At 46.4% G+C, this 25517-nt stretch overlaps 1 protein-coding gene across 2 annotated transcripts in view; it reads left to right on the plus strand.

Moving 5' to 3' along the window:
• The window catches only part of LOC135388087 (uncharacterized), a 333326-nt gene that overhangs the window by 111654 nt on the left and 196155 nt on the right, over nucleotides 1-25517 (plus strand). The window contains exons 1-3 of one of the 2 annotated variants that reach the window (XM_064617400.1): nucleotides 6679-6911; nucleotides 17335-17407; nucleotides 17992-18094. In XM_064617400.1, the coding sequence (XP_064473470.1) occupies nucleotides 6719-6911; nucleotides 17335-17407; nucleotides 17992-18094 (369 nt within the window). In that variant the 5' untranslated portion in view covers nucleotides 6679-6718. Of the gene's footprint in view, nucleotides 1-6678; nucleotides 6912-17334; nucleotides 17408-17991; nucleotides 18095-25517 lie in introns of those variants that run through there. The other variant, XM_064617399.1, reaches the window with a different exon arrangement.

Raw genomic sequence — 25517 nt, forward strand, 5'->3', positions numbered from 1 at the left:
TAGGCCAGTGGGTCAGCCTAAAGGAGGACGCACCGATCGCAAGCGAGAGACTCGCCTGGGAGAGACGGCCGCCTTCAAACTTGATCTTGACTCTACAGGAGCGAGTGCGTTTTGACGTCGCGGGCGAAAGGAGACCCGGCTACCGCCGAAAAATCCTTCAGAAGCGATTTCTCCCCCTGGATGACTCCCTCTTCGATCTTCGGGGCATGATCGAAGGAACGGTGAAGGTTCTCCGCGCCTCCTTCTTGTCTATGGAGAGTGATGTCTTCCAGTGTTCCCGAAGAGGATTAAACTACTCGCAGTGACGGATAGAGTGTCATTTCGTGACTCGGCGGGCTTGGAGCCTTCCAGGTGTTCGGTTGAACGTTGGAGACAAGGCAAGCAGAGGTGTTGCTTCGGCACACATTCAGAGTGAGGTTGCAAAGTGACCGTGGCAGCTGGTGCGTTCTTGAAAGTGACGGTTGTTCGTTCCCGGGAAGCTGAGGCAACGTTGGTAGATATAAGTTATTTCAGTTTTCTTTGTGCGCGATGTAGTTGTGCGACAGCGAGAAAAATCCTGGTGTGAAGGAACTGGAGTGAGGTTTTATGACCGTTCGATCTGGTGACGCTTTGGTGTGCTGAACTGCTGTATTTTTGGACACAGAAAGGATATCGTTTTGAGTGTAAGTGCTTTTTAACTACATTGATGAACGTTTTGCCTATTTGCCTGCTCCACATTGCTTCCATGAAAACACATGTATGCGTTGTGGATTACTGTGTGCGCTTCAATTCAGTCGCATGTTCGTTGCAGTTTGAGGGGAACGTTGACAGGGGCCCGTGATCCCGTGAACTATATATCAACATGGATCAGCTTCACTCAAACGACATGAACGTCAAAGGTTTGGTGAAAATGTCCAGACTTGCACTGTTCGCAAGAACAGTTATCATTAATGATGTCTACCTACAAGGTTCTGTTAAGGGGCATTGTGACATACTTTGACGTTGCAACGGCTACCACATACATTACTCGTTAACACAATGTGAGTTATTGCTCAGGAACATTCGAACAGTTTAGCATAGCGTGTATACGAAGAATTTTCCTTTACTGTTTGTGTCTAGTGTCTTCGCATATTTCGATCAAGATCGTACACCATCTTGAAGGCAGGTTTGGACATGTTATGATTGGGGAGCACTGCATTTGCAACGCCTGAAGCAGAGACACAATATAGTACAAACAGGGGTGCTCAGCAATTATGTTAGCAGACCCCGCGGGAGGCGAAGTCGAAAAGTACCTCTTGACAGGAGAGACATCGCTTGTACGTGACCCTGCCCGGCCCTGTGCAGTAGAGTGGAAGTATATAAGACCTTTGTGAGGTCTCTTGCCGTTTCTAAAAGATCCGTGCTGTACCGTACACGTCTTTAACTGTATAGAGTATAAACCATGATGTCAATAAACATATAAACGTCTGAACCGTAATGTAAAAAGCGCTCCCGTTGTTCATCGCAGGAAGTTATGCAACTGTTGTCGGCAGAGTTTTCATGAAAGATAATAAAACGAAATTTAAATGGCGTGTTATCATGGTGTGTTCTGAAAAGGGCGAGCACTATCATGAAGGGAGATTATTGGGACTGAATCAATTAATCAACACTGTAGATGTTAAAATGTTTAGCATGAAGTGGTACTGTTTAAAAAATGTTTAAAGGAAATGCTTGGAGATTTTTTCACGCCAACAATACAAAAGAACGTTGCCGGCGTGGCTGACACACATTAGATTCAGATGAAAGAAGGAAGTCACTGAAAAGGTTAGCCAGCTGTAGGACTCAAACCCACATCTTCTGGATTACCGGTCCAGGGCTCTTAATTTCAGGGCTCCTTCTTTCATCATCAGTTTCTTAGGCACTTGAGGCTTTGTATGTATTTATCCTTTCTATGTGTGCCAGCCTCAGAACATCAATTGCCATCATTAGATTCAGAACCACCGGCAGTCCACGCTAATTTATTGGCCGAGATCTGTGTACTGAGTGTAAAGAACATACCTGTGGATGTAGGTCTTTTTTATGCGTTTTTCAACTCCACCTTACATGCTGCTGGTGAGCAACTCCCCTCGGAAGGAGACACGGTGAGAAATCCATCCGCGTGGGTCTTCCACAACGTTGTGGGATCGCTACTTCAGGTTGTCATTTCCACGGTGTTACTTCTACGGTTAGTGTGTTCCTATACGCACTACTTGTTTCATTTTCCTACCTCTCTTTTTCTCTTCTCCCTAGCAGCAGGATCCCTACGATACCGTTAGATGGTGCAAATACCTGTTGCATCTTACACTTCGTTCCCTCTCACCCCTCCCCGAACATGATTTCATTTCCACGTTGATCTTGTGGTAAGTTGAGGGTAGGACTACATACGAAGAAGACCTTTAGATGACAAAAGGGCAAGGGTGCAGGCCAGCTGGTACATGGTGAAAAAAAATTTGGAACCCGAGAAAAGGACAGAGGAGGGACGACACGACACGTTCTCGAATTCGAGAACGTGTCGTTCGAACGTTCGAATTCGAGCGTTCGTTCGAACGTTCGAATTCGAGAACGTGTCGTGTCGTCCCTCCTCTGTCCTTTTCTCGGGTTCCATTTTTTTTTTTTTTCACCTTTAGATGAAGTCGGCACATGATTCCGTACCAGTTTCTCTCCATTCCACTCTGCTGTCAGAAGAGAGTACATTAACCAGCAGAAGAGGGCATGTCCCTTGTGATGGCGACGCATTAAAAAGGATGATGCGCGCGGCGTGCAAGAGCCGTTTATCAACAGCCGGTTAACGCGTGGCATCTGAATGGCATTAGAAGCAAAAGCGTGAACGAGCCGTTCCAAATGCATCATTTGCTGCTCTTCAGCAGCAAGTGTGTCAAGGCAATCACGAAGGCATTACCTTTTTCTTGCTCGCGAAAATGCGCTCCCAGAATATGCTTATGATGACTCAGCTGGTCACGAAAGTGGCGGCACCGACACGCGGGGCGCTATATGTACGAGTGTTTTGAGTGAGCGGTCCACCGCGAAATGGGCCACGCTCAGGGGCTATCCCGTGAGGTTTTATTGGCAAAGGGCAACGAGTCAGAGAGCATAGGATACCTGAGCGTGTATATCATGTCCGGCAAATCTGCTGGCTGCTGGTGTATAGAATGTTTACCCGTCGTAACCTGCGTTATAGTCTACGACGCCTTGTGACGGCAGATGAACTGGACCAGAAGCTTCGCGGTTTCGTTGTGGCGAAAGGATGAAATCTGTTGTTTCGAACTCGTGGTCGACTGTTTATACTGTTCGATCACGACGCTACCACGATAGCTGACGTCTGTGAAGCCCGCCTTCCTAAATATTTACTTTCTGTGCGAAGTAAGAATTCTCATGATGAAAAGCTATTGCCTCGACGCTGACAGGCGACGCCACAGGTTCACATTCCACCAATCTGCGTGCAGTATAAACACACACACACGCACACGCACGCACAAAACAAAACAAAGAAGAGAAGACAGATATGACGCAAGTTACATCAAATCGACGACTGCGACAGGAGTGAAGGGTTGAAGGACTGTATGTGGAGGCAGTACAAGTGAGTGCAAGGCACGTTCCTCAGAAAGACCTAGTCGAGGCAACCCCCATTTCATCATCTTAAATCATCTTATCATCCGCAAAACCAATCAACATCGTACGCATGTTACTTGGAACACTCTGTGTAACACAGCGTTGTTCCCGCACATGCCTGTACCTCTTTAATTCCTTCTTAGCGCCACGAAGCAACTGTAGCTATGAGCGGCGTACAGAGGCGGACTGCAGGAGGGAGCGGGACACAGGTGGCTAGCGTGCGTCCTGGGCCGACTTCAGTGGGAACTGCGCCGGCGTTCGTCTGGAAAGTCTACCGCAAAACCCCAGACTGCACAGCCGGTGGTAGGATACCAACCCACCGCCTTCACCAATCACCAGTGAGCGGATGCGTTTATCCACTAGGTCACGCCGCTGGTGCACACGCGTGTGTTTGTACGCGTCACACCTTTACTTTACCAAACATCAAACATCAATTTTTTGAAACGTCAAACTCCTCGTCAGCCAAAACGGCATGGCGCCAATCACATCTTCGAACACAATCGTGCCCGACGCACAAAAGACGCGGACGCGACTCTTTTAACGCGATGAACCTTTTCATTCGGCGCATGTATCACGTTTTCGTAACACTCTCCTCGCATGACGAATCCTGGCGACAATGTAATAACGAGCGAGCTCGTGTAACCGTAGTTTTCGCGTTACGTACAGATCAAATAAGAAGACGTGAAGGACAATGCCAGGAGGCAAGATGTCTACAGGCGGTAACCGTTGAAAGAAGAGAGTAAGCGTTACAGCATCGCTTTGCCGTTTCGGTTCGACGCTTTTGTGGGCCAATGGCGCTGTCTTTTATTACGTGCTCCGTTGTTATCCTTTTGTACTGTCGATGGTGTTGCAATGAACCGTAATTCATCTGTAAATACACAGGGGTTAGGCGGTTCTTGTCGAGAACGGTGCGAACTACCAGGGCACTGAGAGATTGGGTTGCTGCGTTCGCGTCGTTCCTCCCATGTTGCTGTGCGAAAGACGTTGCCTAGGGCAGCGCCACCTAGATACGGAAGGTCTGCTCATTGCTTCCTCTCCCACCTTCGCTACGTGGACGTATAAAGTCAGAATTCGTCTGCTACTGTGAATCGCCGTTCTGCGAATTCAAGAACTCGCAAATGATTGCAGCTAACTTGGAACCTGTAGACGTGAACCTGTAGACAAAAAGTGCAACAGGCTTTCCAGAAAATCAGTCTTGAGAAAGATATGGGACCGTTTTGCGCTTTATTTTAAAGTTTTCCCGTCTAGTACGCGTGGACATTGAATCACTGCTCGCAGACGACAGTGGTTCGTCTCCATGGCTACGACCGCTGAAAGCTGGTTCGTGATTGGATACCGCCGTTAAAAACACGACCCTGATTGGCTGACTCTTAGTTGTTACGTCACGTCGACGAGTAAGCAGACTTTCTCTATCTAGGTGGTATCGCCTAGGGCATGTCAGCTGGTGCGCAGAGGAACGGAGAAGTGTTGGGATAGGGCGGACATAGATTGCTCCTTGTGGTGGAACCCTATACGGTTCGTTGCAAGAGTGCAGCCGGCGCAAGTAGGACTCCTTTCAAAATGCTGACGCTCAGCCGCTGTTCTCGCGTTATTTTTCTTGACAATACACGTTGCATTTCCCATGGTTTGACGATGAGCTGGCCTAGGCTTCCATTCATGACCTTCCAAGTTGTTTAACGTTCTCAGAAGCACTGCTCTGCGAACAACACGCAATATGGCCATACGTTTGGCATTCGTGTGTCAAATCAGTTCCAATGGCAGTACGTTTGTCGAATGCGCACTCATAAGCAAGTTTCAGTGCTCAAGCGTCAATATTCGTCTGCGTTCTTTAACGAAAAAGAAGTAAAAAAGCATGCACATCGCGTCGCTTAGTGTAGCATAAGTTCAGCAACTATATTTCGGGACCAAGACATCGAGACAATCAAAACATTTCATATTACATGAAATTCATACACAAAATGCATACTGTGACTACCGCTTGATGATGATGATGATAATCGGTGCGCTGCGGTGGACAACCCTGTTCTCAGACTCTCGCGTTGTCTCCGTTTGCGTCTGCTATACCCTATATTTATTGGGTGCGTCATAAACTTGCGCTCCTTAGTCTAAAACTCCCTGCTCTCAAATGCGAGCACCAGTACCATGTGCCTTACAAGCATCGTACGCCCCCCCCCCCCCCCCCATGTACCCCCATACTGTTACTCTCGTTCCAGACCATTTCAGAAAAACCATCCAACCACGTGCCATATGTACGCCTTCACCCACGCGCAACAAGGTTTCCGGCGCATCGACCCAAGCAATCCTTTTTTTCGGACCAATAACATACCATTTGTTTCCCAGTCTTCCCAGACAAGAACACCGTGCAAAGACGTCATCCACTTTGCGTGCACCGCGATTACAATGCCCAACTTGCCCACTGAATCAAAGAGTCGCGAGCCACGCTGCCTTCCTCTCGACGTAACTCTCCACGCTCGAGCTGATTCGTCCTTCACCTTGAAGAGCATCGGAACGAGACAATGACTGGGACAGTGCATATAAATATATGGGTATAAAAGTGGCCATGTTCGTCCGTAACGTTTTATAAGGGTGCCGGTTCCGTCGGAAGAATGAACAGCCTTTGTCTGGTCGCGTGGGCCTTGTCATACAGCCTTGAGATCATGAATAGATGCAGTAAGAGAGTCTCCGTCTAGTCTTCCTGTGTCCATGAAGATACTTTAACGGAGGGCGGGTTGCGGACTGTGCGGTTTCTGCGGTGTTCAACAAACGGCTCGCCTGTTTGCGTTCGTCAAGATATACTCGCGCCCCTTCAGGAAGTTTCTGTTTGGGGCAACCTTGTGCTGTTTAATGACGGATAGCGTGCAAAGTCGACGACGTGTGCATCAGCTTCTTTCGTTTACATCCGTTGGTATAAGCGCACGCGTGACATCACAGATATTCTGCAAGGCTTGGATAGTGGCCAGTTCTCGCATGTTGATGATGTCGGCGCGTTAAGTTCTGCACGCGCCATTGGCTTCGCGAAGTTCTAGAGACTGCTTCTGTGCTATAGTGCCCGGTTCCAGATGGCTGCGGTTATCGTGCTGAAGAGCGTGTAAACAGTGAGCGTGTTTCAGGCATGGCGCGAATCAGAGCGAAACCGAAGACGCCGAGTGTGGTGTGTGTGAAGGCGGTGAGAAAGAACTCGGATGGTTCTGTACAGAAGGGGTGGACGTTACAATGCCAACCTTCGCGCCAGTACCGGAAGAATCGGAAGAAGGTTCCGTCGAGTGTCTACTCTCCTGCCATATCGGGTGCCAGACGTCGGATCGGTAATGCTCAATAGACCTCTCCCTCTGTCTGTAAACAAATGACGTCATAGTGTTCGACAGCGCCACCAATTTGGTAGAGTTGAACTACGCTCCAAGCTAGAGGTGAACAAGGTCGCGCCCGAAAGCCACGGTCTTCCAGTCAGTGTTCGGCCCTACTTTTCTTTCAATAGGAGGCAGCGAACAAGCGCCCATTCGTGGAACCCAGCCCTCCTCTTCCGATTCGTTTCGGTTTCAGTCTGTCTACCAACGTCATGACGACGTTTCTCAGGTAGAGGCCTATTGTGAAGGCGCTTGCCTATTTGCGCCCCGTGCTGTATTACCGTTTCTTTCGAACTCACCCAATGGGGTCGAACGCTCTATTCACTTTACTTACGCGGTGCAGTTTCCCATCACGTGATAACCGCGGTCATAGATTAGCCAGTGCGATGGGGTTATTACGTTAGACACACATCATACGTTCATTATACGTTGGAACGTCCTCTGGTTTAAAGGACTGTACGTTACTTCATAATTGAAGGGTTTCGTCTCGTCGTATATGGGTGTACAGTACTGGATAAAAGTTTACGGAACACGCTCGGCCGCATTCCTTCCTCGGAGTGACACGCTAGTAGCGAATGGTAACGTACGAACTTGCAGACAGATGACTGGGTTACCTACAGGCACATGTCTGTAAGTCCGTACGGTCCCATTAGCTGCTAGTGTGTCACTACGAGGAAGGAATGCACCAGAGCGTGTTCCGTAAACTTTTGAAAGATGAAAGATGGAAGTCACTGAAAAGGTTAGCTAGGCTGTAGGGATCGAACCCACATCTTCTGGATTACCGGTCCAGGGCTCTACAGATGACGCACCCCGAAAGTCGCTGGAGAGGCGTGTTAGCTTAGCTCAATTGGTAGAGCCCTGGACCGGTAATCCAGAAGATGTGGGTTCGACCCCTACAGCTAGCTAACCTTTTCAGTGACTTTCATCTTTCATCGTTGATTTCTTAGGCAATTTGAGGCTTTGTTTGTATCTGTCCCTTCTATGTTGTTCCAGCCTCAGAACGTCAGTTTCTCCCGTAAACTTTTGTCCAGCACTGTGCAAAACATTAGCAAATTGCTGCGCCTTTCTTCCGGGATGGCGTTGTACATGTTATAGTCTCACCAGTAAAGACTAAACTAGAAGTACAGCCTTACATCTAAAGAAAGTGAAGTAAATGACCCCTTCACAACTGCCGTTGGCGTCTCCACCTCTCACGGAACAAGTACACTTCAACTTTAAAGGCGGACGAAGCACCTGTTATTGTGCTGCTCTACTGCTCTTCCCCCGCAGCTATGAATCATACCCTCGTTCGGGACCATAAAATACTGCATACTGCGGCGTTCATTCCCGTAACAACACGAGTGTTTACGATGCCTCCCCTGAATGAAAGCGCCCGTACACTATCGATGCGTTACGCAAGCCGCGTGCGTCCATATGCCATGCGTGCAGTTGGCTGCGCCGCCATTGACCCAGAAACAGTCGCGAAACAAGGCGGTAAACAAGTGGGCCAATTGTTGTCGCACTGTCTCTCACGTGACTCACAGTGTCTTCTGCTTCTCCAGTAGTGAAGGAAGTCCGGTTGCCTTCTCTGATCCTCAATGTACGAGTGCCCCTGATATTTTATTGGGACGTTTTTGATAACGCAGCGTGCTATTATATGTGCGGTGAACATCCGTACGCTTGTAGGGGTTATTGGGGATAAGGATTAGAAAACAAGATCGGCACGTGATAAGGGAGCAAGTGATATTTTAGTGCTTCGCTCGTGATATGCTGGAGGAGGAGGGGGGAGGGGGGTTAGGTTAGAATGGGGTACACAGCAAATTTTGCTGAACCTTTCCGGCGTAAATGTATTATCCTATATGGTAAACACCTTTGTGGTGTAAGCTTGATATCATACATACAGGAAGGTGTTTTGTAGAACACGCTTCTAAATGGTGTAATCAACAAAAGGCGCAGTTTCAATGGGCTGTGGCTATTCCACAGAAAACACTTTTCTTAAATGTATTATTTCAGTAGAAAAATGTAGTACAGGTGAAAAGCTGAGATATGCAGCTTGATCACACCCGTACCTCAGAGACCAAGGTGGAAGCACAAGTTCATGGACCTAACAAGACATATGCCATAACGAGACAAATGCCGTTCAACATATCAGTAAAACCTAATATCGGTCATACTTGATTACATCGTCAAGTCAAAGGTGTGAGCAAAATATTATTTTAAAGTTTTTTGGACATTTTGTAGAATGCTGAACATGGAAAGAAATATGTATTTTTGAAATGCGTGGGAACTTATAAGCTAACATATTTCTTTCGTATTCTGTTCCGAGTGTTGGCATACTCCAGATTGTTTTCGTGTCGCGTATGGTATGGTGTGCTGGCATTTCTTACGTTACTTAGTTTACGAATGTTGGTGAAGAGTGGATCATTCGCAAATCGTAATTTTTTTACTAGGAGGAGTTCGTAGCGGTTACTTCCACGCACAACATGAAATTTTTTAAAGAGTTTTTCAGTGTGCTCAGTATACGGAACAGTTGCCATACAACGTAGGGGCTTCCTTTTCCTTTTTTTTTTTTTCGGAAATTTCAGTCGTTCAATGTTAGACGCCGTTGTGCCTCCCCAGACCGAATGACAGTAACAGAGGTGTGTATGAAAGAGGTGTACACGCCATGACGGTTGTCCCTTTTAACAAAGTATGATTAGTATTCCTCACGAATAGTATAGTTCATTTAATATCCGCGTACATTGACATTGGCGTGTTCCTTCGAAAAAAAAGTGTTAGTAATACATGCGGACTATACAATGAAACATGCCGAAGACAATTTCTCAGTCTTCTAACCTTTGGAACTCTGGTTGTTCAATGTCCATCCTCGCGGTTGAGACCTTCAAGGATAATCATTTATAGTCCTTTTTTCTGGGATGAAAATAAACCTGGCCGCCACTGAATAATCGGATACCTCTTCATATCAACATCTTCTACGCAGCCAGGACCTGCGTGTAGTGCTTCGTCATTCTCGGGACAACGCTTATGTATTCTCACAGCAGGATTCCATTCCTCGGTTTACACAGCCACAACACTATATATACTCGGTGCGACGGTCCTAATCCACACGGCATCAGAGTGTGCAATCGAAGTAAGTCACCGCCGGATGTGGATTCTTGATCCAGATCACGTTCTCGCACTCAGCGTTCGACTTATCGAGCCAATGTATCGGTTCCTACCGGTTTGATTGAATGGCGCCGAGAGCTTATCGTTGTAGCTTGTGTTTGTGTGCAATGAAGCCACTCTCTGGTCTCACGAACACTTAGAGGTCAACAGCTGAGTGTGCTGATCGTTTCTTGGCCATACATAGACGTTTGCCAGAGAGATCATATTTTCTCGCGCACCAAGTTCAGGAGGGCGTTTTACTGGAAGAAGATGTCACGCGAGGCGATAGGGGGTTTTGTGCCAAACGCGAGAGCGTTATTGATGTTGCCGCGATGAACACTCTTCGCTATATCGGAGGAGTCATCCGTAGAATGTTAATAAGAATGTTAGAACGTTAAACATGTTAGAATGTTAATGAGACTGGCAGTTTTTGTTCATTGCAACATGCCTAGAAACAGACTTGTACAACAACTACAACTATACTACATGAATGATGATGGAATGAGGTGATTCACTGCAACAATAGACGAGTTCAGAAAATTCCAGTGTTCTTTGCGCACGCATTGCATCCTGGGCGCTTGCTGAGCGGGGGAACGAAGAATAATCCTTCACATTTCGCTTTCGCTGACCTTGACACGTCGTGGACAATGAACCGGTAGGGGAGAAATCGGAACAGTTTGGAGACCACCCGTTTCTTTCGTATTAGTAAGCTCCCACAGTTCAAAGCGACGCAAACACTCTGGGATTTTCTGAACTCATCTATTGCCGTACCATACCTTAATGCATGTGCGTTAATATAGTAGTGGGATGACAATGAAAAAAACAAAAAACAAAAAAAAACGTATACGTACGCGTACGTATACGTCTCAAGTAGTAGTACGTACTCAAGTACGTACTCAAGATATATCTTGAGTGCGTACTCAAAATACAGTATTTTAAATACTTGTTCTGGTATTTTGGTACTCTATTCAATACTTCTTGCGACAAGTATTTTTAAAGTATTTAAAATACATTTTTCGGTATTTGCTACTCAGTACTCAAAATACTTTCCTATAGCGGCGCCACTGCTTGCTTATAACAATGACGATGAGGCTGATTGAACAGTTTGGCGCTCACACGCCCACCTCTAACAAAAATGATTCGTCAAGCCGTTTCCAGATTTTCAGCTCACTGGAACTTCACCCCCTTCTTTCGTTATTTATTGGGAAATTCGCGCATCTGTCATTTATCCTCCCGTACAATATAGGCTGGTCTCACGCTTGACCTTGGCTTGTCAATAGCCCGGCCCCTTCGTTAGAAAACAGTTCCTATTGATATTGCCAGGTGAATCCACGGGGGATTCGGTACAAGAGAATTCCTGCATTTATTTCCTCGGTCACCAAAGCAACAAACACGCATCAGAAGTTGAAAGACCCGAGCTGACATACTGAGGGATTACGAAGTTTTGGGTCAGAACACATCACCAAAGTTTACTTGAGTTCAACAAAGTTCACCAAACATTACTAGTCACTCAACTAATCAGTCAACATATACAACATTACTTGACATCATAACCTTGCAAATAATGATGACAAAGAAAGATGACGGAAGGAGTTTATTCCTTTATTTGTACAGCCACGTTCAGCATACGCTTACTGCTATTACTAAGGTGCTCTAAGGACTGTCTTAAATATTTCTTAGAGTATTTAGTACTCCATTCAAATTACTTTCAGTTTTGAGTATTTTGTACTCCATTTTACTTTATACGTGGAGTATTTAGTGCCTTATTTTAAATACTTTGCGCAGTTTTTTGGACGTATATGGGTAGAAATGAGGGATCTGATGCACTATCGACCGTCTTGGGAAAGCGAGGCCAAGGGAGGTATTCGACGGCGTCAATAGACCTCTACCCGAGAAACGTCATCATGACGTTGCTAGACAGACTGAAACCAAAACAACTCGGAAGGGGGTGCCACGAATGGGCACTTGTTCACTGTCTCCTAATGAAAGAAAAGTAAAACCGAAGGTCGCGTCTCTTTCAGGGAACATTGTAATCGCCTCAAGACCGTGGTTTTCTGCCCCTTGTACGCCCCTAGCTTCAACCGTAGTCCAACTGTACCAAATTGGTGGTGCTGTCGAACACTATGACGTTGACGTCATTTGTTTACAAACAGGGAGGTGTCTATTGGACTGTCAATGACTGTCACAGAAATCTGAGTGCTAATGTTGGGTCATCACCCTTCCTGGAAAGGCCGCAGCTATCGGAATCGAAATACAATTGTTCTAACGGAACATTCATTCATTCCGTTGAGCATCAAAGTAGGACGCAAGCGAGCTGCTGATGATCTCGAAATGACATTCCTTGAGATTGAGGAAAGACAACAACGAACAAGAAGCAACAGGATAAGGCTCATTGACTATGTGACATATCGGACTTCTTTTTCTTCTCCTCAGGAAGATGGCCGGATGGGACTTGTCCTGCTGCTTCTCTCTGCTTCGTCATTGTCTTGCCCCAATCTCAAGGAATGTCATCTCCAGGTTCATTCATTCATCCCTTGACAACACCACTCATAACTGTTCTTTTAACATGTGCCACACTTTTGCTATTCTTCAGCTAGGAGTTTGCTGTTTTATTAGATGACACTTGGAGTAGATCAGACGACACTAAGATTAATTCGAATGACCGTTAGATTAGTTCAGATAGACGCTTGGATTAGTTCAGACGACACTTGCATTAAGCTATAGTTAGCGCAGGGTACGATTCAGATGGCACCTATATAGGTCTAATCAGGTGATATACCTGTATTGACTTAGACGGCGCTTTGATTAATTTCGTGGGCACAGGGACTTAGCTTGCACTTAGACTGAAATGACCAGGAAAAACTAAAAGTGATTTCTCTCCCAGAGAGTACCCGCTTTTATTAGTGAATACAACATTCGATCACTGTCTCGAAGGATGTTACATATTCACCTGTTTTCACGCAGCCGCCTAACATTCGTAACATTCCTCGCATCTTACTTCTTGCTACTTCCCCGATCCCCATTCGAATTGAAACTATGTCACGTTGCCACACCCCCGCTTACCCTTACATCGCAAATCAACGGAAGCACGAACGCTGAGAATCTCTCCGCGAGGCAGCGCGGATAAATCGAAACGCAAATAGTTAGTAGGGCCCATTACGCAAGAGGAAACCGAACCCTTGCACGTCGAAACGCACCTTAATTATCACTCCTTTGATACCGTAAGCTATGCTTAGAAACGTCACGCTTTCGTGACTGCTTTCCATGCCAGCGCGTGAGAAAGCAAATGTCAGCGCGACACGCGAGGAGGCGCTGCTGTCAGTGTGTGTGCCAGCGAGACACACGGTGTTACATAACGACGATGACATTGTTTCGCGTGTCCGTCCAGGAAAAACGTAGCTAATGGCATCTGCTTGACTACGTTGATGCACGACTGGGCGGGGATACGGGGTATGAGGCTCAGTGCGCTCAGTAGTAGAGGAAAATAGTGGGGTTATTGGCGTTAAATGTATGTCATTTTCTGTGTAGGGCATTGTGTTCATTAATTTGCTCGTCGTTGTGTGTCGTCATCGTAACTATGTGGTGTAAGTTGTGGTCTTTTAGTTCGGTGGATGGGATGAATCGGACAGTTTCTAGTTGGGGTCATAATAAGCGCTTTTGTATAGGCAGCGCGTCCGCAGATGGACTCGTAATGGTCCATTAAGTTGAACGGTGTTTAATGGGTCATCATTGTTCGGCGTATTTTATACCGTTGTGGTAGTCCATGATGGTGAAACGAGCAATTTAAGACGCTACTTAAGCCGCTTACGTGAGATTGTGCGTTGTAAAAAATGGTCTTCAGATCATTAATCTTCCCTTCTCCCTACTCGTTGTTGTTTTGCGGTCGCTGTTTATTTTTCGTTTGGAACGAAGGCTTATGGCATTCCTTTCCGTAACCCTACAGTTGAGGTCTGTTGAGATTTTCGTAATGTTACGCGAGTACCTTGTTTTTAAATGTACGACTTCCACGATCACAAGAATCAATGTCACTTTTTTCCCGCCATGGTATCACAAGCGAGACGAACTCTGTCGCCAACAACAAAGCCTACTCAAAACAGGGCTTCAGATTCACTATCTTTGTTTTGTAGAATGGAGTGTTCGGTGGGGTCCGGAAAACTGTTTGTCTCGCCCGCGGATCGGCACCTACTGCAAATCACGTGACCCTCTGTCATGAAATGAGTGCTGTACTGCCTGCGTTCCCGGTCGCCGTGGTTTCGGTTTTGGCTCATTTGCATATCAAAATTCGGGGATGGATATTTTAACGCGCGCGTTTGTGTTTCATGAAGTTTTTAAAACGTGGAATGGCTTTCAGCAGAGACAGTCTTTCATTCTGCTATCTCGCTTCTGCCAGAAATCTCTTAATTAAAGAGTGAATTAATATATTTTCGGTAATTATTCTTCTAGAAGTTATATACTTTCTTCGAGATGATGTCAGCCCGACGGTATAACTCAACTACAAAAACAACATCTATGCCGCTTTCGTAGCATTTTTAAAAATAAAAATTATGTCCAGGATAAAAACAAAACTAAAAGTAAACACGCTGTGCATTGATAACAGAATGTTTGCATAGAATGATAGAATGAATTATCGATGCATAATCATGTCCACCCATCTCAAAATTGGTAGTACTCCATAATAATGCCCTTTATGCCTTATGGACCTACCAAATCTGTATCCCAAAGCAAGCGCAATGTACTGTACATTTCACGTAAAGTGCCTGTCCTGATGACCTACCATCTTTCGTCCTGGACCCTTCACCGAGGGCAACAATACTGCACTCTGCATTCCATCGTCTGTAACCCTTCCCATCACTCGAAGCAGTGCGCGTGAAAAATCTCGTGCTTCCCATTGTAGTCTGCGCAACAAAACGCACACGGAACAAGTAGCACTATGCGAAATATACATTTCGCTACAACGTACTCCTGCGCCTGTCCCGAAGACATCGTGCATGCATTGACACTGACAGTTACCCTTCCCTAGCAAAGCCCAACGCGAACCACTTCTTGCACGAAAATGCCGTCGAAGACAACCTTCCTTCCGCAACTTGCTTCTTCTAATCTGCTTTTCAAAAGGAAGGAAATTTTAATCTGCCGGAACCAATCACGGTGACACGAATCTACACGCCCCTCTTCGCGAAAAAATAAGATGCGACGACGAGAGCAGAAGCAAAAAGAAAAGCAAAGTCGCCTAAAACCATAATAGACCTGTCTGTACGAATAATATTCAACGCGCATTCCGCGAGCCGCAACCAACTGTCAGAGAGGATCTCGGCAAATCCCTTTCTTGTAGCGTGCAAACATCCGCCACGTTAGGCCTATATAAGAACATAAAACGCGGGACTGCTCGCCCTAGAAACGTCTCGCGGCAAGAACACTCCCGTTATATTCCTGCGGGAGCATATCAGAAAAAACAGCGGTTGTAGCCGGACGCATCTGAGGCTCAGAAAGAATCAGGAGTATGGCAGTGAAGCCAAGCTGAAGTTAAGCCACGATCCGCATGAAACATGGCGCACTTAGAACCGTAAATATGCTTATGTAAGTGCAACACATTTTCCTTTGTTGAAGTCGATGAGGTGGACGAGTACGCAATGTGCGACCACACTTTCAAAATATTTTGCACTGTCGATTTATTAGACGAGTTACCACAAGGTGAGGACGTTTACACCACTCGCTGACCGGATTACATCTATTCTCGATATCAAAGTCAAGAACTGAGGCCGGTTTTAAAACTCTGCCTCACTGTTATTTTTACTTATTTACTTTACTTGTTTATTTTCTTTTCTCGTATTGAAGACTGGGGGATTGGACAAAGCGCAATGCTTCACCCACTTCAGGACATAAAACATGACAAGACATTTTCTGACATTCAGGACACACTCAAATGTCTATGGACGAGAGATATATATATATGAACCTTTTTTGTATTTTTTGACTGAGGAGCCATACTAATATATTAATCTGTTCTACCGCTGCTTGAATGGTATGATAGTGCACAACGAGTGAAATGCAAGATTGGAGCACTATGAATGATAAACATTCAAGATATACGGTGTCTTTCAAGGACAGCCCCAACTATATGAGATGACAGCCTGGATTTTCCTCTTCTTCTATGGCTCCTTCAAGGCTGTGGCTATGAAAGTTTCTCAAATGAAAATTACAGACAGAAGGGCGCGGTGGTGGTGGTGGTGATGGTGAGAGGGCTTGCCGTTGTCGGCCTCACGTATGTGGGCAACGTCACGACTCACGCCCTGGGGAAATGTGCGTCCTGGGCCGACTTCTAGGGGAACAGAAGGGCGCGACAAGCTGGTGCATCACAGCCGGAACGTATAGGACGTCGGCTCTGGTACGAAGGAACCTTCTGTGTTTTCCTTTCGGCCGTAACTCAGGGTTGCAACTTCAGTAATCGACTAAGCATATTCTCATGGTATTACTTGGTATATATGTTGTTTCGCACACTTTTAGCGCATAGGATAGTATCCGTTGCCATTCATTTCGACATGGCTCTATGCCATAGTTGAACACTGAGCTGATGTTTAGTTGTTTAAAAACAAACATATGGAGAGGTCAGGCCAATTTTACAGTGGGCTCGCTAGTCCATCAGCACGCTCGGTGTGACGAGGTGGCGCTACCTGATTTAAAAAAACGATGTTTGTTCCACAAGAATCTTAAGGGAGGAAATCACAGAGTGAAACATAACTTGCCGATAAACGGCTGGTCATGCAGTCATCGAGTACTTTTAAGTAAGCTCAGAGATCGCTGGGCTGTCAGCTCGGCGGATAAGTGAAATGCCCTGAGCTCATTTCAGTTGTACCCATTACTTGTCAGCAAAATACGGGAGACGATACCTCCAGAACATCATGGTTCAGAGCCCCGCGATCTCATACACCGGTCTGATGTCCTTACTGTTCATCATATATTTAATGGACAGTTTCATGGAGATCTTTACTACACTCATACACCAGCCAGGCACGCATGCGAATTCCTTGTTTGCATCATCTCAAAAGCTGCAGACATAGCGCTGACAGCATAAAGAAATGGCAAGCAGTCAGCTGCCGTGGAGTTCTTCAAGTAGACGTGCTTGTGTTTCTTGTAGACAGCTCATACAGTTACCTAATGGGCGATTGGGATGATTGATTAATGTGTTCTTTTGCGCCAGAAAGCACGCCTTGAGTGACGTTTTGGCACCGCGTAATGACGTTGTCCTTGTTATCTGTGGTTGCAGGAAGCACCTTCTCCAAGCTGCTGTGGAGCCAGTACGAGGATTACCAGGCGTCCCTGCAGAGGACAGTGCTTCCGTAAGTGTGCTACGTGTTACTTCATCTTCTGGATATAAAGTCAGAGCAAGCAAATTGGCATTGGATTCTCGTCTTTCGCCAGTCCTCAAATACAGCACATTGAGTTAGACAGAGTGGCTGACAGACAACTCTGTTCATATAAACTGGTGTTATCAGCACCGTTCCGTGGTGATTCCGTACACTGTCGATAGACGATTTCCGGAAATCACAGAGCTCCTTGCGCACCTTGTCATGAAGAAGGGAGAACAGTCCTTCGCGGTTCGTTTTCGCTGACGCTGACACCTCGTGGACTACAGGTCGAGAAAGGAGACCGAAACAGTTCAGAGACCGTATCCTGTTTTCTAATAGGCAAGCTTCCATAGCTCAAAGCGCCGCAAAAACCTCTGGGAATTTTCTAAGGTTGTCTATTTGAGCGGGGTCTTACACCACAATGGTGTTTCCTAACTGCTTTATATCGAAAGCATGTGTGTACGCTATACCGCGCAATCAGAGCGAGAATTTGAGTGCATCAACTAATACTTGCAGTAGTACTTACTAAAAAAAAAGTTTGTAACCGTCATCGAGATGTATTGTATATCTTACAGCGCTTTGAAGGACAAGGAAGCCCACGATGTGGAATTCGTAACCCTGTGTAAAATGCGCAAAGGAGCCGTCAAGTACACGCTGCACGACTTCCTACACCAACCGGTAAGAAAACCCTCCGCCAATACTGACATCCACATTGGGAAGCGTGTCATTAGAACACATCCCAATGTACCTTATTCGAAAGCCAGTCGTTTAAAATGACACCCCACCGCTTTTTGATACTGCGTCATAGTGGCGATGCCAGAAACTATTTCGGGGGGCTTTATATGGGGGAGGAGGATTTCACCCTCGTTTCTTTCTCCCAAATGCACTACCAAAGGTACGATTTCGGGGTGGGGATCGAACCCCCCACTGCTACGCCAGTGCTGCATCATCTACTAATTTCGGTTTGCAAGTGCTCTTCGCCAGACAGACAAAGCAACAGAAGCGAAGTGGTCCTTGAGTAATTGTTTGCACTTCTGGGATTGTTTACCGTACCTTAACCTGGGCCAACATGTACGCCCAGCTCTAGCAAGAGCAGTGGCGCTATAGTAGTGACACCCACCAAGCGCGTGATGGTGGACCAGGTTCCCTCTTCCGCAGACGCTCTCAGGCAGATGTCTGTGCAGTTCCCTACCCTAGCCAGGACGCGCGATTTCGCCTGAGCAACGTGCCACCATGCGACGCAGCAGCTCCGCGAAAGAACGACGTACCACAGCCTCCACCAACTGACTCCCCACTCCACAATACAACTCCCTCCACCACACAGCCTCCACTATTCCACTGGCATCTCCGCAGGCTGCCCTGCAGGCATAACGTAAAGCACCTTTTACGCCCATCCCGCCCTCTACACAAAAGTGCACGAGTTTCATAATCGTGCTACTAGTCGACAGGTGGCGGCAGCGTTTCACGTGTTTCACGTAACACAAACACGTGACGCTTCGGCTAACATCGGGGGTCTTGCCGAACCGAACCTGCAGTGTTGCCAATTTAGCGGATTTCCCGCCAGATCTGGCGGATTCGACTTGCATCTAGCGGGGAAAAAATGTCTTTAGCGGCTAGCGGAATTTCTGACGGGGTCCTGGATGAATTTAGGGGATTCTAGCGGATTCAGACTTTCGCCGCATTTTGGCTAAAAAGCCCGAAAAATCAATTTATTCCCTACAGTATGCTAACTTCCGAACCGAAACCAGTCACCTGAAATTTGGTATCTGACGGCTGTTTGCGCGCAAAAAGCTCACTTTCGATTCGCTCTCTTTCCTTTGTGGTATAACCTTTTTGATCTGTTTTGGAGAACACACCACCAATACCTCGGTCAGATGACAACATTTAATGTCTTATATGTTAGGGCCGTAATGTCGCGCCGGACAGAAGCGACTTTGCTCTGTCCTTAGGGCGTGAAATTAAGGCCCTAACTACTAAGGCCTTAAATGCTGCTCTCACCCAGCACAGCATTGTTGACTAGGGGAAATGATGACACATAACCCGAGATTTTGCACCAGAACACGAATTGAAGTTTGTATGGACATCTTGCTCCCTCTTGTGGTAGCCCACAAAGTCTGCCGATTGCTGTTCCCAATGCGAGGTGGCTTCGTTTCTCTTCTTCACTAGCGTCTATGGCACTCTTCTAGTTTGTTGAAATGCCAAAAGTGAGTTACAAACAAAAGCTTTGCAAGGAATGGCTTCGGGACCCTGTGCTAAGGAACCGTTCAGAACGACGGCAGATTGGACGAAACGGTATATTGCTGGTTCTAGTTCTTCGGTGTAGTGCTGGTGTGAGTCTGTGCTGGGTACGAAGCAGTCATTTCACGTCCGGTCAACAGAAAGTTCGCATCGCCCCGGGGAAAGTCGATCCAGCGCATGAGGCTGAAGGCGGGACAGAGTTTTTTATTGCTGAACACAGTTCAGTGCTGACCGCCGATCATGTCGGGGAACTTTACAAGTCTTTCCCGGACAGTGCGAAAATTCCAGACAAAGGAATAAAAGATGTATCGCTCCAAATGTTCAGCTACCTTGAAGAACGTGCTTTATAGGCACTTCAAGGATGATCTTCATCGCGCCTTCAGCTAGCTGAACTTGATAAAGGACAAGTTGCGCAATAAAATGAAGCCGGACATGGTCAAGACACGGGCTTGAGATGGCACGCGAAGAGCTGCTTCGAGTACGCCCTCCCCGGTACGACGAAGAAGAAATGAACGAGAATGCGAAACACGATCCCGAACATCATAAACAGAGGTGAAATATACATAGATCTCAACGTGTTCATGCACTTTTCAGCGTTAAGCGGATTTTAGCGGCTTCTTCGCAAAATTTAACGGATTCTGGCGGAATCGATTGGCTACTTTGGCGGATCATTCGTCTAGAATGTTGGCAACACTGCGAACCTGTTCCCTGCTCAGAGCATGCGACGGTCGCGCTTCGTGTAGTCCTTTTCCGGTGCGCGCACAAACTATTTGAGCTCAATAGAAACTAACATTTGTCGTTGTAACCATATATTTGCAACCGTGCAGTTCGCTTGTCATGTTATACCTCCTTTCGCAGCGACACTAAGGAATGTGTGGGGACTACCAGGACATAGCGCGACAAGAGCGGTAGCAAATACGTAATGAAGCGCTGCGAAAGATAACGACATAAACACAATTGAAGGACAAAAGGGCAAAAAACGCGAAGTAATGGGTTTTATTTGTTTATTATTTGTTTATTAGTGCTACACAAAATCAGGAACACACTTGAGATAAGGGACCGTGAGGGGGAAACCCTGTTAAACGGTCCCGCAAGAAAACATATTATTCAAATACATCTTATGAGGGAGAGGTAATGCAAAGGTAGTAGTCCGCACATAATGTTATACCCCTGTCAGACGTACTAATTTAGTGTCACTTATTTGAAGTGCACTCCGTCCCGTAATGTCACTTTCACTAGGCTCCTGCTACACGGCATAAGTAAGTGTCACTAAGCAGTCATGGTGATGACGATGGGCGAGCTTGAACTCCCACCTAACATCGGGGAGTGCGCCATGCTTTCTTGGTAAAATCATTTTTCTTACGTCCAGAAACATTTCATAAAGATTTTCTTCGCAGTTGAAGTCGATTGAACGTCATAAATATTATTGTTGCGAACCAACACAAGTATATTTATTTGACAAATTTTCAATCTTCTTCTTCACCTCTTTGGTGGTGTTTACTATGTCTTGCGCGTGCAACTGGCCCGCGATGTCAGCATACACTTTCGCGTTTTGCTTGGTCCTCCCATGTTCTGATAGCATAGGTTTCTATCTCAGACCACGATGCCCTGTCTTTTTAGTCTTCCATTATTCAGTGCTTCACTGCGAGTATTTCGCCGGTAACACTTAACCACCGTGCAATGTCAACAAATATGGCTGCCGCGAAGTGGATTACGAACTCTACTGGGCAGTCTGTGAACGAGAGTACCGGTAAATCACGCCAAAAATCCTTACGTCTTTCTTATACAAATCAGCGCTGTCTTAACAAATTTGTCCAAAAATAAATTCCGATTGGGTTGTTTCTTTCCTTTTCCAAAAATAAGCTTTTTGTTACGCAATCCCTCCTGTGGAGGCTACGTACTTGATTGTCGCAGGCAAAGTGAAGTGAGTTTGGCGAACTCACTTCATCGTAAGTGTACTTTGCATTTAGTGTCACTAAAAGATGCCGTGTGACTCCGAAAGAATGACACTTACTGCAAGTGTACTCGCTGAAAGTGACACTAAATTAGTACGTCTGACAGGGGTATAACAAGGAAAGTATACAAGATGATACACATCAATACATATAATATGCACAAACGGTGTACGTTGCTACAATGAAGTAATGGACATGAAGAAATGGACATGTCATTGAACTAAATAAAGATATTAATGCCGCTGTTGAAAGTGTAATTTGCAAGAGCGCTTGAAAGCGAGAAAACTAGTTGTTGACCTTAGGTTATGTGGGAGTTCATTCCACAACCTAGTTCCAAAAGAAGAGAGGGAGAAATGACCGAAATTAGAGCGAAAGGTCGAACATTGAAGTGAATGCGACACGTTCCGTAGGGAATATGGTGGAACGAAATTTTGAAAGTTAAGTTGTTGTCTGTCAAAAGACCTGTAGAAAAAGTTGTGCATAAGAAGGGCAACTTTATAATCACGGAGATCGAAAATATTAAGTACAGATAAAAGAGAAAAAGCGAACGACACCGACTCCAGACGGCCGACAGAAAGGATAATTCGTAGCGCACGCTTCTGGGCAAAAAGCAGTGGGCTCAGATTAGGGTTATACGTGAGGCCGTAGACTTCAAGGCCGTAGTTGATATGGGAATGAATCAGGCCGTAGTATATGGTTAAAAGTATGTTAGTTGGGACTAGGTTCCTGAGTTTGCTTAGAGCATACAATCCACTGGAGATTTTACTCCGCACATGGTTAATATGATGGTGCCAGGATAAGTTTTCCTGCAAAAAGACGCCCAGAAACCGGGTGACAGAAACACGAGAAAGGATATTCCCTCCGAAGGAAAGCTGCAAATTAGTGAAATCCAGGCTCTTTTGAGACGGTCGGAATACCATATACGACGTTTTTTGAAAGTTAGCAACAAGTTTGTTATGTGATAGCCACAAGTTAAACTTATCGAGAACAGAGCTCGCTTTACAAAATAGTGTTGTGAGGTTTTGCATGACTCATAAATGTTTTCCCTTTTGTCTTCTGTCGTATTCAATGTATCTGTTACAGAACAACTGCTATTATAGAGGATGATGACAATGATAAAGAACAAACTTTATTTTAATTGATGATTAGGGAGTTTCATCGCCAGGGGCAACGTTGCTGCCATTGCTCAAAGTAATGTTGCGAAATGCAATGAGGCGCCTCACAGTGAGTACTGAAGCCCTACAATGTCGAAAAGGTTTAGTAACGCTTTTAGGGCAGAGCGTTAGTGGGCTGGATTTGGTCACATGAACCAAGCAGTTTTGTTATAGTGGGATTTTTAGGGGGATATTTTTGTTATACGAGAGTATAGCTGATTTGGAGACACTAAAAATATGTTCCTGAACCAGTATCATCCTGGTTCGCTTGCTCCGTCCTTCGCATTTGCTGCCGCTGGCGCTCTCCTCGAGGAAGGTCGCCTCCTGCTTAACCTTTCTGTTTTACTCTTTGACCCCTTTATGGTCAGAGGTCAGTCACGGGAAACTGGTGTGGACAGTACTGGCGGACTCCCGAGACGTAAGAGGTGCCCGATTCCTTACTGGGCACAAAAGGTCGCCATGCGAGCGTCGGCAATCCAAAGCATGCGAATGCTTTTCTTATTTTGAAGCCTGGGTTCAAGAATCGCTGTGCATTGATGTCCGAAAGTCGAAGATCTACGACGCTCGGTGGGAAACATGTAAAAGTTGCTAAAATTTCTATAACAATTCTAAAACAACTTGTGCTAGAATACGATATTTCCTCTCTTTTTCTTTATGGAATAGTAAACCGGTTTAATGAAACTGTGCGCATCTCTGCACCTAACCCGCTACTTATCCATGCGATAGAGGGTGGTCACCAAGGCGTCCTATTTCATTTTCACAAGTAGAATGTAGTCGAGATAATAAAGCACCGATCGAACACATACTTTACACTTCGTACGCTGTGCTGAATTACATACGAGGGGCGTTCAAGTCAAACCGGGACTTTCTGTGTCCTGATTGTACAAATGGCTTGCGCTACTTCTTTTTCGTCATTTTCGCACGCAACAGGCCTCCGCATTCACCACGTGGTGGTCCAAAGTTTGTGCGAAACTGAAGGCACGTGCTGGACAAAATGGCCGACAACGAGGTGACCGCGCACATCAAACAGCGAATTGTCATGAAGTTTCTCGTGATTGAAATCGTAAAGTCATCTGAAATTCACAGAAGACTTCAGGCTCAGTATGGCCACGATACACTTAGCCGCAGCAAAGCGTTTGAGTGGTGCAAACGATTCCGAGACGGCCGTACATCAGTGCAGGACGACCCCGCCCGGCGCGTCCCAGAGCCCAGTGTCAGTTCAAGTTCAGTCAGTCAAGTTCCTGGGGGCATCTAACTTGTGGAGCGCCTGATCCTCAAGGACCGACGGATAACATGTCTCGATATCAATAGTGCATATAGTGCGATCAATAGTGCATATTACTGCCAGGTTCTCAGGGATGTGCATAAGGCGCTGAAGCAAAAGCGACCGGGCCTCACCACCAAAGGAGTCCTCCTCCTACAGGACAATGCACGCCCGCATACCGTGCATCTCACGACACGCACCTTACTGGAACTTGGCTGTGAGTTGCTGCCACATCCCCCTTACAGTCCAGACCTCAGACCCAGCGATTTCCACCTCTTCGGGCCACTGAAGGCGTTCCTTGGGGGCCGCCACTTCAGCTGCGACGATGAGGTCAACAATGCAGTCCGATCATGGCCGCTACGCGCCGGTAAGGATTTTCTAGGCTGCTGGCATCCAAGCCCTCGTGAACGAGTGCATTAGTGCAGCTGGAGATTACGTTGGAAAATAAAACTAATTTCTCGCCTATAAGTTCATTTTACTTTTGCGAAAAATGAAAAGTCCCGGTTTGACTTGAACACCCCTCGTAGATTTCCGCGTAGTAAATTCACGAGATTTTCGTAAATTTTATGGCCCCAAGCTCCACCCTGTACCTGGAAAGATGGTCATACGTTGCATGGCACGGAAGTTATGTCGGAAACAATTTATCCCCTTTCGTCCCTGGCTTGCAAGAACAACAGCCCTACCGACCTACACCAACGGGAGACACTTCAGTATGCACCCCGGAACACCTTCATAACTGTCTTCATCAACATGAATGAATTGGCATGTAAGGGGTCAGTTTCGCCACGACCCGCACTAGGTTAGCAGCACTCCTTTTCCATGCGGCTACAATCGATTATCTTCATCAATCCTGGGGGCAGGCAGCCCTGTGGCAGACGGACGTCCCCAAGAGGTCGGTCAAGGACGGAGGGTCGACGACCAGTCACGAACGAAGGCCCTCGGAGGCAGGCGAGACGCCCACCACCCCTCCCTGTCTCATTAGCGCATTGCTAATTCGGCGGCGATACGCTACATGGTGCCCTCCTGCGGCTGTTGGGCGCGAAAAGTGGTCGCTCGCGCCGTCTTGCTGGATGTACGAGATTCTCGCCGCGATATCGCTTAGGCGTTTAAAGGCATGCAGGTGAGGAATATTACGACGACAAGAAGGATTAGTCATTGTCCCAATGCATGAAGAACCTAAGTCGTTCCTTATGGGAACGTTCCTTGTTCCTCGAAGACTAGATGCGTTACTACAAACAAACCATTAGTCTCTCTCGGGACTAACTACATGGAATCTATGCGAGGGGGCTATGGCGGTGCTGGGGAGTAAATTTCAGGGTCAAGGGAGGAGTGCAATCTAGGGGACTAAAAGCTGCAATTGCTCCCAAATTTGCTCCCTTTCTCAGAGAGTATGTCTCTGTACGTTGTTTAATTCTGTTTTTTGATTTCGGGCTAGCACCGCGTATCAACCGTGGCCATAAAGGCCGTACAGACATGGACAAGTGGAAAGG

This window comes from Ornithodoros turicata, chromosome 3, assembly GCF_037126465.1.
Source record: "Ornithodoros turicata isolate Travis chromosome 3, ASM3712646v1, whole genome shotgun sequence".
In the NCBI taxonomy this organism is placed as follows: Eukaryota; Metazoa; Arthropoda; class Arachnida; order Ixodida; family Argasidae; genus Ornithodoros; species Ornithodoros turicata.